The 19271-nt window shown below is 39.8% G+C and overlaps 1 protein-coding gene across 1 annotated transcript; it reads right to left on the bottom strand.

Annotated features, from left to right (window-relative positions):
- Positions 1–614: 614 nt before the first annotated feature.
- papss1 (3'-phosphoadenosine 5'-phosphosulfate synthase 1) lies at positions 615–18386 on the bottom strand. The gene is made up of 12 exons (XM_088341865.1): positions 18126–18386; positions 16870–16984; positions 16549–16784; positions 16281–16419; positions 15080–15198; positions 14891–15004; positions 14481–14592; positions 13258–13463; positions 9155–9290; positions 8762–9030; positions 5608–5837; positions 615–3358 (listed from the first exon to the last, which is right to left on the bottom strand). Exons 1-12 carry the CDS (start codon positions 18183–18185, stop codon positions 3220–3222), a joined length of 1875 nt encoding a protein of 624 aa, XP_088197991.1. The 5' UTR covers positions 18186–18386; the 3' UTR covers positions 615–3219.
- Between the last annotated feature and the right edge of the window lie 885 nt (positions 18387–19271).

The following is a 19271-nucleotide window of genomic DNA, read 5'->3' as shown; positions in this document are numbered from 1 at the left end:
GCCTGGGTTACATTTAAGTCATTTGCGTCTTAAAGGTAAAAATTCAGCATGTTGGAACGGATTAAAACGATTTACATAATTTGTAATGGGAAAAATTATTTCTGGGTTCGAACAAATCACTTTTCGAACAGGGTTCTGGAACGGATTATGGTGGAGAACCGAAGTTCCACTGTAATTAGAATGATTGCACTAGTCTAATTTTATCTCAGAGCCATATGTACTTATGAAATGAGCCATCTATGGCTCGCGAGTCCTGTGTTATAGAGAAGTTTGTCGAACAGGCATAGGAGGAGCGTGCTGGAGGTGCAACCTCGCACGTGTTCCCCATGCATGGCACCGTTTGCATCTGGGAACCAGCTGCCAGCCGCTCGATGCGTTCACTCTTCAAAGAAAGCGAGTGTGCCGGGGGCGGAGGACACCGCGGCTAGGTCAAGCGTGGGGCTCATTTAACACACAGCTGATTGAGTGACAGCGGGGAAAGAATTCGATTCGGAGCCGTGCAGCCGGACGTGTGCGCTTTCTCAAGGTCAACGCCGACATCAAGTTTCATACCCCGAGTGTCAGTTATCTTAAGCAGAATGTTCTTGGCGCAAGGAAACAAACGAGCATCCTGGTTTAGGTTTAAAACGCTTTATTGGACAAGGAAGCTTAGAAAGGGTATCTGTCCCGTGCTGGTGAAGATGAAGCGGCTGATTACACGTGTCGGGGATGAAATACCACATGGAAAGGATTAGCAACCACAGATGGGATGTAACAATATACAGGAGAAGCACAATAATGCACTTTTGCCTTGTTAGGAGAATAAATACACAATACATTAAAAAAAAGGTTAATACATCGATAAGTGGATTCAACATACTTTTGACGAATGTTCCTGGACCTATTCAGATTCCATCACTTATGTTTTCTTATAACCAAGGCACTCAACATTTACAATTAATACACACAATTGCAGTAGAAAGACACTCTGCTGGACATTGAATTTTGTTACCCGGAACACCGTAACTTAAATCTACTCAAGTGTCTACCTCAGGGATGGGCAATCTTTTAGTCACAAGTCGCATTGGGTACAAAAATTTGGCCTGGGGTCAGGTCACGAGGAAAAACTTTGTTTTTTTTTGTTCTTGTGTTTGCTGAAAGTTTCAAATCAGACACCTCAGCAATAAAAGAGGAACTAAATTAAAGTATATTATGAAATAATAATACTAATACATTTTTATTTAGAAATGCCTTTCAAGACACCCAGTCACTGTACAGCGTATAGAACAATGATATCAATAAAAACGATAATAAAAACAGACTAAAGTAAAAAGGAAAATTTATAATAAGGTTGGGTGTGGGGTTGGTTACGTCAAGTGAAGCAGTTTATGACATATAAATTGGTCTATGTCAAGTCATGCTTATTTGTATAGCCCTAAATCACAAAAAGTTTCAAAGGGCTTCACAGACTACTATTACACCATCCGCTGATCTAAAACCTACATGGGTGCAAGGGGAAAAACTCAAAAACCTCTTTTAAAGCACTACATTTACTTTTGTGCATTGAAAAACTCTAAATGCAACAGGACTGATGAAAAACAATAGCAAGTACAGAAAAATATAGCTATTTGAATCTTAAGCGCAGCAAATATTAAACTTTTATGAAAACCCCATTTCTTATTTGGGTTGCACAAAAATGGACACAGGGAACAAGAATAATTTTTGCTAGCTTTTCACAAACATTTTTATATATATATATTACAATGAAACATTTTCGTTGGGCAGGCCTGATTAAACAGCCTGACGGCCGTTTGTTGCCCACGGACTGCAGATTGCCCACCCCTGGTCCACCTAACAATTAATAAATCCACCTTCCAGGTTGCTTTATCTTGTATGGGCTCATGTATGGTCCCTATGTTGCGCGCCATGGATTGCCACATGACCAAAGTCCAGGAAGTAATGTAACACAACCGTTGTGTTTTCTTTCCCACCGTTGACATAGTTTTTCACCCATTAAGATATTCAAGTTTTGAAAATAATACAATGTAAATGTTAACAGCAAAATATGTAAACTTGCTGACAGGGTGGACATTTTTTGTGCGGTTTTCTTAGTAAGCCAACCGTATTATTCAGTTTCTATTTTCCTGAAAGGTTTGTACATTAATCTTCATTTCAGTATGACAGAGTGGTGATGTTAACACGTTCATGGCCGCCAACAGCATATAATGTTGATCATCCAATTTTTACCGGTCTGATGCTGAATGACTAACTCAACATTCTTATCACCAATGAAGAAATAATATACAGTAGTGACGTGCAGTCAAGGGAGGCACAGCCTCCTGGATATATAAAATAAAAAATATACAGTATTAAATGCTTATATTTATTCAGTGTTAAATTTCTCGCTTACAATTTGAGGATTTTCTTTTTCAAAATTGCTAATCTTTGCATTATAAATATTACTCATACAATTATTATGTATCATTGGGCCGAGCGTCTGCAGATAAGAGTGAGGCACGCAACTCTCTTGCCTCATAGTAGAGGGCGATAGTGAGACCGAGAATTCTGATTTGGCATGCACCGCAGTTCCAAACATTAGAATTAGTGATAGTATTAGCAAGCCAACAGCAAGTCAAGCACTTAACCACTAGGGTGGTAGGGGCACCATTTCCTGTGGTGTTTCTTGGGGAAGTACAGCCTTGTGGCGCCCATCCCTCTCCAGGCCAACAAGTGTAAGTTTCATTTATTTATAAATCTGATAGCCACTAACCTCACAGCACGTCACTGAAATATTGGTAGTAATGACACTGAAAAGTGAGAGTTAAAGCGGCAAAGTAGACACATGCAAATGTTTTTTAGAGATATATGCTCGAAACATCTTGTTGATCAAATCACTTAAGGACAATAACATTGATTTTTTTTTAAATCATTTGAACTATGATATAAAGATTTGGTATAAATAAGAGCAGGCCTGAACTCAACAAATATACATCCAATGGATTAAACATGATAGTGAAGGAAATTCGTAATCTCATTTCATCCGCTTGTGCCCAAATATATCGCAACAGTCACCGTCCTCCTACAGTTACATGAGTGTTAACTATATTTGAAACTAAAAGAAGTGTTAAAATACTAAGCACCACGCCGTGAAGAGTAACGACTGAATGGTCCCAACACAGACCCGTATGAATGGCAATGAAAAGAAACCAATGTTCCCAGTTTTCCCAGCTGTCGTCTAGCCTAAACCTTTTCCAGGGACTTGTAGTATTCTTTGAGCACAGCCCAAGCCTTGGGTGCCATGAAACCGTCTGGAGGATTGTCTCCTTCGCGGGCCATCCTGCGCATGCGGGTGCCAGAGATGAACTCGTAGTCTTGATGGCTGTAGGGAGAATATGAAAATATTGACTTTGTGTTTGCCTCTACGCATTCAGGACAGGGGTTGGGAACGTATAGCTCACAAGTCAGATGTGGTTCATTAATACCTTATATTCCGCTCTCTAAAGCACATCGGATTATAAAGCACATGGAATCAAAACTACAGTAAAGGCTACCCTACCCTATTCATGCAATTTATAAACTTTCGGTATGAGTGCAATGATTGACAATAGAAAATTGTAGCTGGGCAAAATCACAATGATTGTATGCAACGAGAATTGAACCTGGGTTGTGGCGGTAAAAGCACCAAAACCAGAACTAGACTACAAGTGATCACACTTTTTTACGGTGCCAGAGACAATTGTTGGAGAACAGAAAAAAACAAAGTCTTCCATTTAAAAAAAATAAAAAAATAAAATAAAATAAAAAAAAGAACAGAGGGGAACAACTCTTTGGTGTATGCTATGATGAATCAGACTGTTTTGATATTTCATTCTCTAACGTTTGTCTATTTTACCGTAAGTGATAATGAGATAAGACCCTTGTCATGTGTATCACTGTTGGTCTCTCACTGTACTTTTTTTTTATTTTATTTTTTTTGTAATTTCCCATTTCACACAATATTTTGCAATTTGTCTAGGATTTTTTTCAGATTTAACCAATCACTGCATAAATGCAATAGTATACTGTAAAACCTCGAGTAGTAACGCACACAAATAAAATTCTATGCATTCCCAATTTCATTTACCAGTATTTTCCAGCATATAAAGCGAACCGGATAATAAAACGCACAAACTAATTTCTGGACATTTTGGAGTTTTTAGCTACACCTTATATTCCAGAAAATACAGTATGTCTAGCTAGGAAATTAAAATAGTGAATTTTATTAATTTAGGCTGGTAGAGAAATACCATGTTTCTACCACTAGCAGGAGTAGCGCTGTAGTTTTTTTTCCTTTACTGGTGGGAAGAAATGTATTTAGTATTTTTTTCCACGTTTCTTAGCCAATGAGATACATCAGGATAGACATGTCAGTATGACATTACCTTCTACAATTTCTTGTAATTTTTTTCAAGCGTGTGTATGAGTGTATATATATATATATATATATGTTTACGCATTTAATGAGAATGCTTTTTATGAAATAAGGGCTTTTCAGAAAAATGTTTTTAGATTTCAAAGACTCACATCTATAGAACGGAGTTGAAGACAAAGAACTCTGCTCGCACCATGTTTTGAAAACATTATTTAAGACAAAAATGACAATGATCAAAATGAACCTCAACAATCTTAAGGCATTAAGGAATTTTGATCTTTTTGACACGCTGCCTTCACCTTGGCTTTTGTCATTATTGCAGCCAATCAGTTCATTTATGATGCACGTTCATTTCTTAGATGCGCTTGAATAAACTGTTTCATCTTTCTTGGGGTTCGGTTTGGCCTTTTCTTACTTTCACCATTTTCACGCAACACTAAAATAAAAAGAAAATACCATTAGCATAACATCACTCCACAACACCCTCCGCCTTCATTCCTCCGAAAATAAACCATAAGGGCTCTTAGAAAACAGTTGGGCATTGTTTACATGCAACATGGCTTTGAGGAATTTGTCTTAATTAGAAATATTTCATTTCACGGCTCTTTGGAGTAAAAGTTTCCCGGCTCGTGATTCAGAACATACAGAAGTTGAGGTTTTGGCAAGGAGTCTTTAAGTAGGAATATAACAATGACATTATGGCATTATATGATGCACTTGATTATTTTTCACAAGTTATTTCAGGCCATGTAAATAACTTAGAAGGATTGGTGCTGAAGTTTGGACCGTATGATTTTTCCCCGTCTATTGTTTTCCCTTAGAAGTATTACGTTACCGTCCCCTCTAAAAAAGAGAAGCATGAATGCGCTGACTTGAACCATGCCCAAGCACTATTTCTTTTGTGTACACTTAATTCAAAATTTAATGAGAAACAGCTTTGCTGTAAGCTGAACCACGACATGTTGGCCAAACTGTTGAGAAGTCACAAGAGTTGACTGAACAGATCGAGCTGCTCGGACCTTTGAAGTCCTGGGCTAGGACTGGATGTTCCTGATAAAGTCGACGGCGTCATACGTTGCGCACCGCTGACGAATAAAAATAAGTCACGGTCCTTATCAAATTTCTTATTGTTCTTCCTTTTCCGTTTTGCTCCTGGCAGCGAGGAAGTAAATAACAAAATCAAGGAATGGATATAGATTGAAAATTGAGGTATTTACTTTTTGGGCTCATAGAAGTCCATGGCTTTTTTCACTTTGTTGTAAGCGGCGACCTTGAAGGGGACGATTTCCAAGGTGATGAGGCCCGGGGCCATGGTAAGCACTTTAGCTCCGTGGGTAGGCTCGTACAGGTCCTTCCCTGTGTCGGGATGGGGCATGCCGGCAGGGTCGCGGCCCACGATGTAGAAGTTGGCGCCGGCCACCATTCGGGCTCGGCAGTGCCATTGCACCTGTCAAGGGGAGAAGAAACGTGCAGGGATTTTTAATATGTCTGCAATTAAGCACAGTTTTAACAGTAGACATGTCAAAGACTATTGAAATGATGAGTTCATATTCATATAATCATTTTTTTCTTAAATCTAGCATGAAGTGGATTTATTTACATGATACATGACAATAAACAAGTAAAGCGGGTACAATTAAAAAAAATACATCTTTTATTTTAACATACAGCGATTTATGTAGTGCAGTGGTGAGCACAATCGCCTAACACGCAAAAGGTCCCCGGGTGGAAACATATGTTGGCCTGAATAGGGATGGTCGCCACCAGGCTGTACTTGCCCAAGACACACCATAGAAATGGTGCCCCTACGATTCTAGTGGTTAAGGGATCCATCAAACCAAACAACTGTGGAATTGTGGGGAAAAAAGAAAAAGAAAAAAAAAAGCCCATTCAGAGTCGTCAATCAGGAGAGACATAAGTCCATTAATAAACATCCGTCCATTTTCAGGGACGGGAATATAAATAATAAACTAAAATCAAGTAAACATTTTTTATCCCTGTAAACCAAGAACAGGATTATTAGCAGCAGGCAAAATATAGAAAAAATATGTTGTGCATTATCTGTAACAAAAGTACGTAACATTCTCCAAGGATAAATGATTTGTGGTTCTTTTTTTATTTTACGGTTCAACAACGGATGTTTGTTCTTCGGATTGGATGAACTTCATTTCAAATGTTTGTCAGGCAGTGTGGCATAACACTCAAGCCCTCTTTTATAGCGAGATATGCGTGTTACCATGTAAAATACATGTCATTAAAACTGTATTTGCTTGAATGTTACTTCAGTCTAACCAAGGCGACAGTTTCATTCAACTGTCCGACGTGTTCCCCTTTTAATGTTTGTGCATCACAGAGGTACTGCCATGATAAAGTCTGTGTAGGTACATTTTCTATTTGACATTTTCAGGCTTAAATGCCCCCAAACATCAGAAGTTTTGGTATTTGATGTTGACGCCGCTGTTTATGTATGTACCCGCTCGAGACAAGAGACGCCATTTCGCATGAGCATCTCTCAGCAGAGATTCTAATCATGTGAGATGCCTCACTCTGTCGGAAAAACCTGTCTGGCTACATTTGTCAACAATGAAATGATTGTTGAACTATCCCCGTTGACAATGAAATGAATGTTGAACTATCCCCATTATCAATTTTTGAGAACAGCGTCAACTAAACCTTGTAGTCGTAATTTTTAATAATAACCCAATGGGGGCTAGACCAGGCAGATTTTGATTCAGAGAAAATTTAATTTACTATTTGATAGTTATACACCAATTCTCCAAATAGGGCTTAATTGAAGCAGGAGGTTGGGAAATCTGGATACAAAATCGCCTTTATTAGTTGATGTGAGTAATTCATTATTTTACTAGACATTGAAATTGACCTTGAGGATAGCTCAATCTATAATTGAATTTTCCTAGGGTATGAATATGAATCCCAATTGCAACAAAAACCCTTTTATAAACAGGTATCAATTTCAATCTTTGATAAAAAAACGAGAAAAAAAATAATAGAAGGGGTAAATTTTCATATTTAAATAGAAAATATCAAGGTTGTTTTCAATCAAAGTTAATTTCTCAAATTATCCAATAATTAATGGGACCTAGTATATTCTTAATAAAAAGAAAAATAATATTGATTTGAATAATAAGTGAAAAGAATGGAAAAAAAGAACTATCCTAGAAACAAGATTTTTTTAAATGCTTGTAGGTCAAGAATTTTGTATTTGTTTTACGTAACATGAGGGAGCTGACATGATAGGCTTCTATGGGTTACTCCAAAAAACAAAAAAAACGTGTGAAAATAATGGTGCGGTTTGGTCACTCGGTAGTTTGTATTTTTTCTTGTGTTTTCTAGCAATCGTTTTTGGTTGCACTACACCACATGTGTGAATCTAATGACCCGCCACATCATTTGATGTGGCCCGCGATACAATGCTGAGAGAAGCAAGAGAAAAATGAATGTCAAAGAATGACTTGCAGTTTTAAATATGTCTAATAGACGTCACCTAAGCTAAGCGCCACTCCCAAAGGTGTAAGTGATGACTATCAATAATCAACTAGAGAACATTGAGGAAATCCATCCCAATGCCATTTTCCTTAAAATATGTAACGGATGCACTCTTTAATACCAAAAATACAAAATTAAAAAATTAGCACCTGGGTGTCAGAAGTTTAAAGAAGCTTGAACTTCCTCTTAAAATAGATATGAAATTTGTTAGATTTCATATCCATTTTACAAATGCCCGGATGATAAACACAGATTAAATGTAAGTGAAAAAAGGAATAAAATGGAGTAAAAATACCCATAACTGTTTTATAATTAGATCCTTCATCCCTGAATCATAATTTAATTGTGAGCCTCCAGCTAAGGCACGCTTCTTATGCCATTAATTTACTAGTCTGGCCCCCATTAGAATGTTTTCCTACCATGTGCCCCCCTCCAAGCTAAATGAGTTTCACACCCCTGCACTACTCAATACAGTGACATCTATTGGTCAAACATTACACAGTTATGATTTGGGTCACGTCACCATTACATGGTGAAATCATAATTTAACGGTTCAATTTAAACGAATATGCACTCATTTGGAATATTGTTTCAAATTTCTTTCCAGCAAAACTTTTTCTGTGAAGATCAACCAAATACTTCTTGATATTTGATAGTAGATTAAGGTAGGCCATGCTCACTTTTTTTTTTACAGAAAATATATATATGGCTAGTTGTAGTTGCAAAACCCCCGCTGCAATTGACCTAAATTTTGAGAATTATGTTGTGCCAACAACCAAATAAAACATTAAGATCAAATCAAACCTGCAAGACAAAATCCACTAAGTGGTGATGCCAACAAAGGAAAAAAAAAAAAACATTCACCTCTGTTGGCCCGGCATACATCATGGGTGAGGGGAAGATGGCCACAATGGTGGAGTCGGGGTTCAAGACGCCCTCCTCCAGCACAGCGGCGTGTTGCTTCATTCGCCAGGGCAGAGGCACATCGTCGTCCTTGGTCCAGCCCCCCAGTGGGTGCAGCAGGAGCACGGGCCGGCGGTAGCCCCGCTCGGTCAGGCGCTTGTGGGTGTCCTGCATCAGGAGGGCGTGCCCGTTGTGAACCGGGTTCCGCAGTTGGAAGGCGAATACAGCATCTGTGGAGGGCGGAAAATTTGACAATGATTAGGTGTTTACATACCGATCTTCTGCAAGGGATCATATTAGGTACAAGGATGAAGTTTCTTGTTGAGAAAGTGGAACTCAAACATCCACAAATACCTGCATTCATTTCTTTAAACTTCTGTTTGAGCTCGGTGGGCGTCAGTCGGTACTGGTCAAGTCCGTCGTTCCAGTAAATTTTGTCCAGGACCTGCAGATCTCCGCCGACGAGCCAGTCACCGCTCCCCATCACCATCTGAAACGGAAGACCCGGGGGCGATCAGCGCTCAACACAAACATAGCTCAGACACGAGAAAATCGAGGGCCGTAAAAAAAAGAAAAAAAACTAAAGCGCTGAGGTACAATGCCGTGGCCTCATAAAGCTTAGACTTAATAGGACAAAATCTGCTGGGACGTTAACAAAATTGATGCAGAGAATCCGCTGCAGCAGACAAGCTTTGATAAATGACTTGGTGACGCAGCATGTGGCTGATTGCCCAAGGTTATGCTCTTCTGTTCCATGTAACTATCAACAATCAGATTTTCTGCTCACAAGATGGAAATAGAAGTGAGACAACAGCTGTCATGTTAGTCAGAGGACATTGTTATACTACACATGTGATTTCTGTATGTGTCATCAACTCCTACAGCCATAAAACCTGTACTATGTTTTTATTTTAAACTCTAAATGTGGAAGAATTTGGGTCGAGCTATTCCTAAAGTTAAAAACGTCACCATTTGTCGTTTGCTCTAGTGATATAGGACTAGATTAATTCAAGCTCTGTTACCAGCACGTTAATGAATCCCAAACCTTTGACGAACTTGATTGGCTGCATCAGCCAAGAACTCTATGATGGGGAGTGGAAGATCGGAATAGGCGTGCAAAAAGGCTTTGGCAAATAAATAACTGACCCCCCTCAGAACAACAAAATAAACACGTTAATCACGATGAGTACCTATTTTTAAAACTACAACCTGAATGCATCCTATCGCTACCTGCTACAGTAAACCCCTGGGATACGGTGTTGTTGATATGATGAGTTACGGCTCTAAGATGGCCATCTGCTATGGTCAACCTCATAAAAAATGCTGGTCTGCAATCACAGCATCATGCAAATGCATGATTGCCATTGGCCAAACCACTTTCAATAATGACTCTCCTCAAATTCAGAATATTGTGTACTACTTAAAGACTTTGCAAATCATTCATATAATGTTCTTTCTTTCTTTATTATTTATTTGCTAGCTGTCCCAAGGCTTGCAGTGATTGTAAAGGGGAAGCAAAAACATGGTAATCATGGAAAGAAAGCGTGTGATCATCAAGATATAAGCAGTAGTCGCACAAATAACTACCCTTACTAAGTTCCATGGCCAAGACCAAACATTAATTATTATGGATAAGGAGGCAATGAAACCATTAAGACTCCTAAAGGCATGACAATCATCGCAAGAGTAAGTTTTGTAATCAGCTTCATTTTTATTCTATTCTATCGACGTCTCCTCCCCACTGCATCCATCCGCTACTCAAGTCACACTAAAGGTAAAAAAAAAAGTTTTTAATTTACATGTATATTCATTTATAATTTATATTGTTATCATTACTCGTAGGTAGTACTTACTACATACTAGTTTGTTATCTAATGCTTTTATCTGAGGTGCCAGGGATTCGGGAGGCTTCAGCTACACAATTCCATAGGTTTCGATCCTCCACTATACAGCAATTTCTACTATATGGTGCAAAAAAAGAAAAAAGAAAATATCCATTATTATGTCCACCTGATCCAGGAAACACCACATCTGAACACTAAACAGACAATGCAGCAGAAGTGAGTCAGCATCCCGAAATAAAACCTGCAAAAGCACTGCCCATAGAGGAGCCGTTCAAGTAATTGGGTTGGCCGTGCGGGCAATGTGGAAAGAGCGCCTGACCCCAACTATCAAGTGTTTTGTCTTTAAATCAGCATTTGTTATTTAATGGAGCAGGTTCTGACATTTTAAACTACTTCCAAACTTAACCTACCCTGTTGCGTTTGTCAGAAAGTGAGCTAAACCACCTGTGTTGCTAAGGCTAAATCCACACATACACATTGCTCATTCTTCCTCCCTTAAGGAAACTTGTGTTCTTTTAATGAGCTCTGGGCCTTTTTGCCCACACGCAAAATGAGTGTTGAAGGGCAGGAAAGTGCGTTTTTGGAAATATCTGGTCACAGTCAAAAGAAAGTACCGGTATACTACATCAAAAATAGAGGAACAGCATTACTTTGAGTAATGCACATTTTCTACAACAAAGATGTAATGATACTAATGTCACTGTAGTGTACTCTAAGGATAGGTTCACAATGCATAGCTTAATGCTAAACTCTGATTTTTTGGGGGTGAAATCTGATGTTTTTGTGAGATTGTTCACATTTCCAACTAAATGCTGCTTAATCCCAGGGGAACGGCACAAATGCGCAGAAGGGTACGCGCGACTTCAAACACAATGCGGTCAGTGTTTAAGGAAGTATGCATGGGTCCTAATGGCGAAGCGTATCAAGCATATTTAAAGTTATTGTGCTACCAGAGGCTGAACAATGGCATCTTGTCACAAACAGGTTTTATGAGGAATATGGCAGGCGGCACGGCAGCTAAGTAGTTAGCACGTCGACGGCACAGTTCTGAGATCATGGGTTCGAATCCAGCTACAGGCCTTCCTGCTGAGTTTGCATGTTGCTCCCCGTGGTTGAGTGGGTTTCCTCCGGTCTCCTCCCGCATTCCAAAAACATGCATGTCAGGTTAATTGGCCGGTCCAAATTGTCCCTAGGTGTGAATGAGCGAGTGAGTTTTCTATCTCTGTGTGCCCTCGTCAAGGCATCAACCCAGTATGGAGCACAGAAAAAAACAAAAGTAATGACCAACAATCGCCAAGGTATCGCCACAAACCTCAGTATCAACCACTGAGAGCTAGAACCGGTCACCATATTTAAATATCTTGGAACTGTCATATCAGAAGAGGGGTCAGAACCAGAAATAATGGCCAGGAAAACTCGAACCACAGCCGCACTTGCCAGACTTAAACCCATCTGGAAGGACAGGAACATGGCAGTGAATTCAAAGATCAGACTCATGCAAGCGCTGATTACTTCCATCTTCCTCTACGCTTGTGAGACACGGACTCTCACAGCAAAACTTAAAAAGAAAATCCAGGCGATAGATATGTGATGCAGTAGGAAACTTCTAGGCATCAGCTACTTAACCCATATGAAATGATCTGCATTTATATAGCGCTTTTCAAGTCAATGAAGAATTCCCAAAGCGCTTTACAATGTGCTTCACATTTACCCATTCACACACACTCACACACCAATAGCGGCTGTGCAGCCATGCAAGGCGCCAACCTGCGTATTGCAGGCATTAGGGGTTCAGTGTCTTACCCAAGGACACTTCGACATGTAACACGGAGGAGCCGGGATTCAAAACTGCGATCTCTTGATCCCAAGACGAGCGCTCTAACTCCTGAGGAATGGTGCGCGACACCATCGGAGGTCACATTCGATCCAACGAAGAACTGTTGTCAACCGTGCGGAGATGGAAACCTCAGTGGAATGGTCACGTCACAAGATCATTTGGACTTACCAAGATAATTCTCCAAGGCACAGTCAAAGAGGGCAAAAGGAGAGGGAGACCAAAAGAACTAGACCGACAACATTAAGGAATGGGCTGGTGAGAACTTTGCCTCGACCCAAGAACAGGCCAGGGACCATCAACAGGTAAAAAGGCTGTCCAATGTTGCGTCTTCATTGGTGCCCCAACAACCCATGCGGTTAAGGGATCCGTGAACTTTTGAGTTTATGTGGCTAATTAATAAAACCAAAATAGCCTGCACAGATTTGAAGCTAATACATCTAGTGTACTGTAATTCTGCTTATTAAAAGCTGAAACTAACTTTTTTGTAGCTGTGCCTACTTTGGCTTTTACAACAGTGGGAGTGGAGCACACCAAGCTCAACCCCCCCATTTATTGCTGTTTTTTAATACAGTGTAGTATCTTCCAAGTGGCAAAATATCTGAGATCATGCAATCTGAGGAGACACTTATATGTAAATTAGCTAGGGGAAAGAAATCTTTTCAAAAAAGACTTTCCATTTCATATTTAAAGCTTTGAAACTATTTGTATCCCGGCCAAGAAGTCTCATCTCTTCTTAAACACAACTGAATAAAACAATGAAGGCCTATTAAAAGTACCTTGATATAGGGGTGGCTCTTGCAGGTAGTACCCCACTGCCGGGCGCAGCGCTCCTCCTTGCGGTGCTCGTAAAACTCCGGGTTGCGAAGGATAGCCACTCGCCTGCCTTCATAAACCAGAGCCATCGCTGTCACGCCATCTAGGCGCTCTTTATCCTCTGAAGTCACTGGCAATACCACCGGCACAGAAAGGTTGATCACGCCACCTGCAGCACGAAATCAAGATTTAATCGATAGTCGTTCACAGGTATGGAAAAAAAGTATTTGCTTCGAGAATGAATTTCAAGACCCCTAAAACATATTGAGATATATTTGAAAAAAATATCAGAAACATCATCCGTTATGACTTTAGCTGCTGGAAACAAATAAAATTGGCCTTTTTAAGGCGCATCAGTACAATTGAGTACTCTCAAAAGTAAACACATCACATAAGATAGGATGGATGCCGTTGGCGTGGCGTCAGGAGGAGAGGCCGTGTGCTGTCGTCTAGTCACAGATGAGCAGCTGCTTCACATTAAAACTCAAATAAGCCAGGAAAAGCAGATGCAAACAGGACTTTGTCTTGTTTATCTTAACAGAGTGTTCAGTTTGCTGCTTTGATTGACATTGAGTGAGGAATTCATCGCGCTCCAGCAGATTTTTACTGGCACACGCCACTACATGTCAATCTGTGTGGTGTAGACACTTAATTTACATACTTGAGTAATCATCTGTATGATTTTTTTTATTATTGGTTGGACAGCTGTTCTGAGCGCCAGCCAAAATTTTTAAACGATACGGAGCCAATGCAAATGTATTCTCCTCATAAGTTTTTTATGTATGTGCACGTAAGAAAAACATTTGGCAGAACAACCAGGAATTGTGAAAACGTCATCAGGGAGTTTTAGAACATTCATGAATAATGAACTCCAGTAATTCCACTCCAAAAATAGAGTGGCTTTTGCCAACACAAAGTACTGAAAATGTTTTTTTAAGAAATCGTTGACAACTGATTACTTTAAGAAAAAATGAAAATATTTAGGACAAATCTCGTACTATTACCACGTAGAATAATTCTCCCGTGGTATTAGTCAGACCGTTTACCAGTCTCAAGGTGAGTAAATGCGTCATCTTAAAGATAAGCGCTGGACGCCATCCAGTGCCCCCTAAAGTGTACTGCAGCCATCTACTTTTTCCACTCAAATTGCGTGCTTGTACGGTACTAGCAATAAGATTGCGTTTACCATCCAGGAGGCAGTCAAAGTGGAGACATTGAAGATACTCTCGTTCCCTCATGAAACCGTTAAGTGGTGTGGCCCACCCTTCAGCCAGTACCTGTACCCACTGCATATCGACCTGAAAAATCACACAAAAGCAACAACTAAACAACTATGTCTACTCCCTGTTTATAACGTAAAGACTGTATCACAGTTAAGCTTGTAGTTTACCAAGAACCAAAAATACATTTCATGTGATTTTGCTACATTTTTAAATATTAAGATTTGAATATTTGTGTGAGCACAATATTTGGTGCAGCTCATGCAATGACTCCATTTTTTTTTGTAAAGAGGTATAGCATTGTTTCTCCTCAGCATAAATACAATTACCTTAGGGCTGTGTCAGTGTTTCTGGAAAAAGGACAAAATCAAGAAACCTTTCCAATCTGAAGAGCAGGCAGGGTCTTTGCATCAGCCTTGGCCAAGTCCAGTTTGTTCTCTTGAACGTACAACTCTTTCACCTCGTTGGAGGCGTCCACGGGTACAATATCCTGTGATGGTGACAAAAGAGTGTTACTGGTCAGAATATGAACCCACTGTAATTGAATTTTTGGCCATGTATTCACCCTCTCCTGAAGCAGGTCAACCAGTTGCTGGATGCACTCATTCACATTGCATGAGTCAGTTTTCAATACCAGTTCAGGTGCCTCAGGTTTCTCGTATTCAGAATCGATTCCGGTAAAACCTGCACAGCAGCATGAAAGTGTACAATCTCATGACTTGGGTTTAAGAATCATATGAAGAATGAACTGTTTCCTTAGACCAGGGGTCTCCAACGTGCTGCCACCCAAGGACAGCTGACCTGTTCTGAAAATAGCTCACATGTGCTGGGTCATTGTGAATTTCTTGTAAAATAATTTTTTAGTGGTTGACTGAGTCTATTTAACCGTACTTGCGATATTCTGTCACCATTCAGATTATTGCCACCGTGTGAAGACCCCCTTTACAATCACGGCAAGTTTAATTTGAAGGGACAGTGTGTAATATTTAGTGCCTCCTGGTGGTACAAAAGCTTTCATTCATTAAAAGAAAAAACTTGATATCAATACTTGGCAAAAATACATGAACTATCATAGCAAGGTTAATCTTTATTAACATCATAGGTCGGGAAATTTGTATTTATTTTACACCATGGGCGGCATTAGCTCAGGAGGTAGAGAGCTCATCCTGGGATCAAGAGGTCGAAGTGTCCTTGGGCAAGACAATGAATCCCTAATGCCCCCAATAAGCAGGTAGGCGCCTTGCATGACTGACTCCCTAAAGCGCTATATAAATGCAGACCATTTACAATTTACTTCCAATAATTCACCCGATAACAGGTATTAGAAATGCATATCAAACTTGGTGCGCTTTGCACTAATTAAACATAAAAAAGCTCTCGGCTTGAAAAAGGCTGGTCTCTCCTGCTTAAGCCACCGACCCTGAAAATGAGTAACTATAGTTTTGTTTAATGTTTAATCTAATATGTATAAATCTAAGCTTAAAACATACTTCTACTCTATAGCATATGGATAATTATATTTTATGTTGATAATATGTGTATTATTTGCCCTCATGTAGGTTTTAGATGAGGGGATGGTGTCATAATAGTCTGTAATAATAGTTTGCTCGCTGCATTTTGTACCAGCTACATACCTCGACATAACTAAGCAAACCTCCTATTCCATGAATAATAATTGCAATCCAACACAGAAAGATATTTAATCATCCTTCCTCTGTTCAATGGATTACACTTCACAGATTTAAAAAAACAAAAATAAACTGTACCTCTTATTTCGCCAGCTCTGGCTCTCTTGTAGAGGCCCTTCACATCTCTCTGCTCACACACATCCAGTGGAGCGTCCACAAACACCTCAAAGAACGGGAGACCAGCTGCTTCATGGATCTTTCTGGCATTCAGACGATCCTGCAGACAACTCGTTCGTTAGAAAAATTCAAGTTGTGTGCAACTGGTTTAGATAATTGATGACAGAAAACCTCAATAAAATGTCTCAAAATAGACATGCAAGCACTTTAAAATACATGCATTACTTACTCTGCTGTAAGGGGAAATAAAACTGGCTAGGCAGACCAGACCAGCATCTGCAAAGAGCCGTGCCACCTCAGCAATGCGCCGGATGTTTTCCTCGCGGTCCTCGGGGCTGAAACCCAGGTTTTTGTTTAGCCCTTGCCTGATGTTGTCCCCATCCAAAGTGTAGCACGGTATGCCGTGGCAAACAAGATACTCCTCCAGGGCCATACTCACAGTGGTCTTCCCAGCACCGGAAAGACCTAAACCACAAAAGGAGCAATCGTGAAAAATCTTACGAAACGAGCTTGATGCTGTTTATAGACACTGCCTGGCTTCAAAACTTACCAGTGAGCCACACAGTGCATCCTCTAAAGCCACCTCTTGTGCCCACCACTTGCCCACGCTTGTTCCTGCTTACATGGTGCGCCTGGTAGGTGACATTTGTAGCACGCTGCGCTCCCTGTATTGATCCAAGGGTAAAAATTAATTTGTCATTTATTTCACCATTGGGAATAAGGCGATTTTGTGCTGTATGTATCAGATAGACTTATTTTTCCACAAGACTGAAATGAAAGAAATTTTTAATTTGGATTAAACATCAACATACACTACAGTTCAAAATATGTCGGTCCCTTTAAAATGTCCTTATTTTAGAAGGGGAAAAAAAAGTTTTTTCCAATAAAGACAGCATGAAACGACTGAACAATACACCCCCGATACATGGTTACCGTGGTAAATGACTATCCTAGCTGAAACTCAGTTTTTTTTTTCATTTCAATATCTAGAGGCCCATTCCCATCAAGCAACACTCCAGTGTTCTAAGAGTACACTGTGTTTGCTTACTGCGTTAGAAGGCAATTAGAAAACGCTTGTGCAATGTTCACACAGCTGGAGACAGTTAAACTGGTAAGAGAAGCTATGAAACGGACCTTCCGATGAGCTTGTTAAGTATCTGGATTCTGGAGAATCACATTTGTGGGTGTGAATAACCCTTGAGAAGAACAAAATGAAGGATATTCCATGCCAGAAATCGCCAAGAAACTGAAAATCTCCTACAACGGCATGTACTACTCCTTTCAGGTAACAGCACAAAAATGCTCAAACCGGGTGAGAAAGAGGAGTGGGAAGGACAACCAAGCAATTGAAAAATAGATGCTATGCAGTTCCTCAACGAGCAGTTTCATTAAATAGTACCCACAAAACACCAGTGTCAACATCTACAGTGAAGAGGCGACTCAGAGATGCTGGACTTCGAGGCAGAACGGAGTAAATCAATGTCTGAGACTGGCCAACAAACGGAAGACATTAATATGGGCAAAATGAAATGGAGATTTGACAACTTATTTCATAAATAAAAGTATGACTTTTTAGGAAAAACACGAAACAGACTGGGTGAATTTTAAACGGTAGTGTATATAAACGAATTGTATTCAACTTATAAAGATCTTTTACAAGCTATTAGAGGCTAACAGAAGCCATACAAACAAGCTCATTGTGTCATTCACAACGACAACAGAACTCCATTTATGCTTAAATTAAAAAGAAAAGTAATGGTATTTCTCGTTGAATTTGAAAAGGTTGACCATTGCAAACAAACTAACCCAGTTCTGCGGCGCGTTGCTCAGCTTCTGCTTCTTGTGCAAGTTCCCATACGTCTCCATGTTGTGCCTAACGATATTGCACCGTTTTGAACACTTTTAAAAAGCCGACGAGCCTTTATCCCACGATTTGGTCGTAATTTGTGCCCGACGCAGCGGTGCCCGCTATCACTACGACGACGCGGGTGGAAACCTCAGTCGACAACCCAAAAACTGAGAAGCAACAGGAACCGGTGAATAAAAATGGCCACGTCGCCAGGTAAAAATGTGACGTACATCCGTTTGTTATTCTTCGTTGGTGTCTATTTCATGGCAGTTTGCGTTCCACTTGCTGCGTTAGCGCCCCCCTATTAAGACGGAATGCAATGATGGTTGATATAAGGCAAACTAAATAAAACATTATAATAAAGGAAGAAAAACAACAAAAACTGCATAATATTAATACACTTTGAGATTTGTTTGAGTCATCATGATAACGCAAAGGTACGAAAAATAAAATAATCCAAGCAGGCTTCAAACAAAACGATCAAAGGAAATAATATCATACCTGTCAATCTCCACGGCTCCATGCCTTTACAAACTGTCGTATTTTCAATTACAAAATACAAAATAATCTTAAACTATTTATTTTTTTCCAAACGTGTTTATTTATGTAGTTTAACAAGTTATATTGTACATGTGTTTCGTTATATCATATTGGCTCTCATCCGGATCGTCTCGGTCACTATGAGAAGACAAAAACGTCATCGTAGATTGCTGATAAAGTTGCAGTACACTAGCAAACGATTATCCTCAATCAGGCTTTTTTTCCTGCCTGTATAGCGGCTTTGTCGATACAGAATGATATGCGCACGTGTCTTTTTATATTTGTTTGTATATATTTTGAAGTCAGGCTTTTGTGTTATAATCGAAACGTACACCCATTATAGACGTGAAAGTACCAAGAAGAAAATGGTAAAGGGTCTCCATTTATATAGCGCTTTTCAAGTCACTATAAAGACCTCCCAAAGCACTGTACAATGTGCTCCACACTTACCCTTTCACACACACACTGACACACTTATAGCGGCATCAGCCATGCAAGGCCCCTACCTGCTTATTGTGGGCATTAGTGTCATGATTACCGGCTCGCTGGCATTGGTTTTTCCT

This window comes from Urocampus carinirostris, chromosome 8, assembly GCF_059441175.1.
Source record: "Urocampus carinirostris isolate Australia breed hairy pipefish chromosome 8, RoL_Ucar_1.0, whole genome shotgun sequence".
Lineage (NCBI taxonomy): Eukaryota > Metazoa > Chordata > Actinopteri > Syngnathiformes > Syngnathidae > Urocampus > Urocampus carinirostris.
This window is presented reverse-complemented; position numbering and strand designations above follow the sequence as displayed.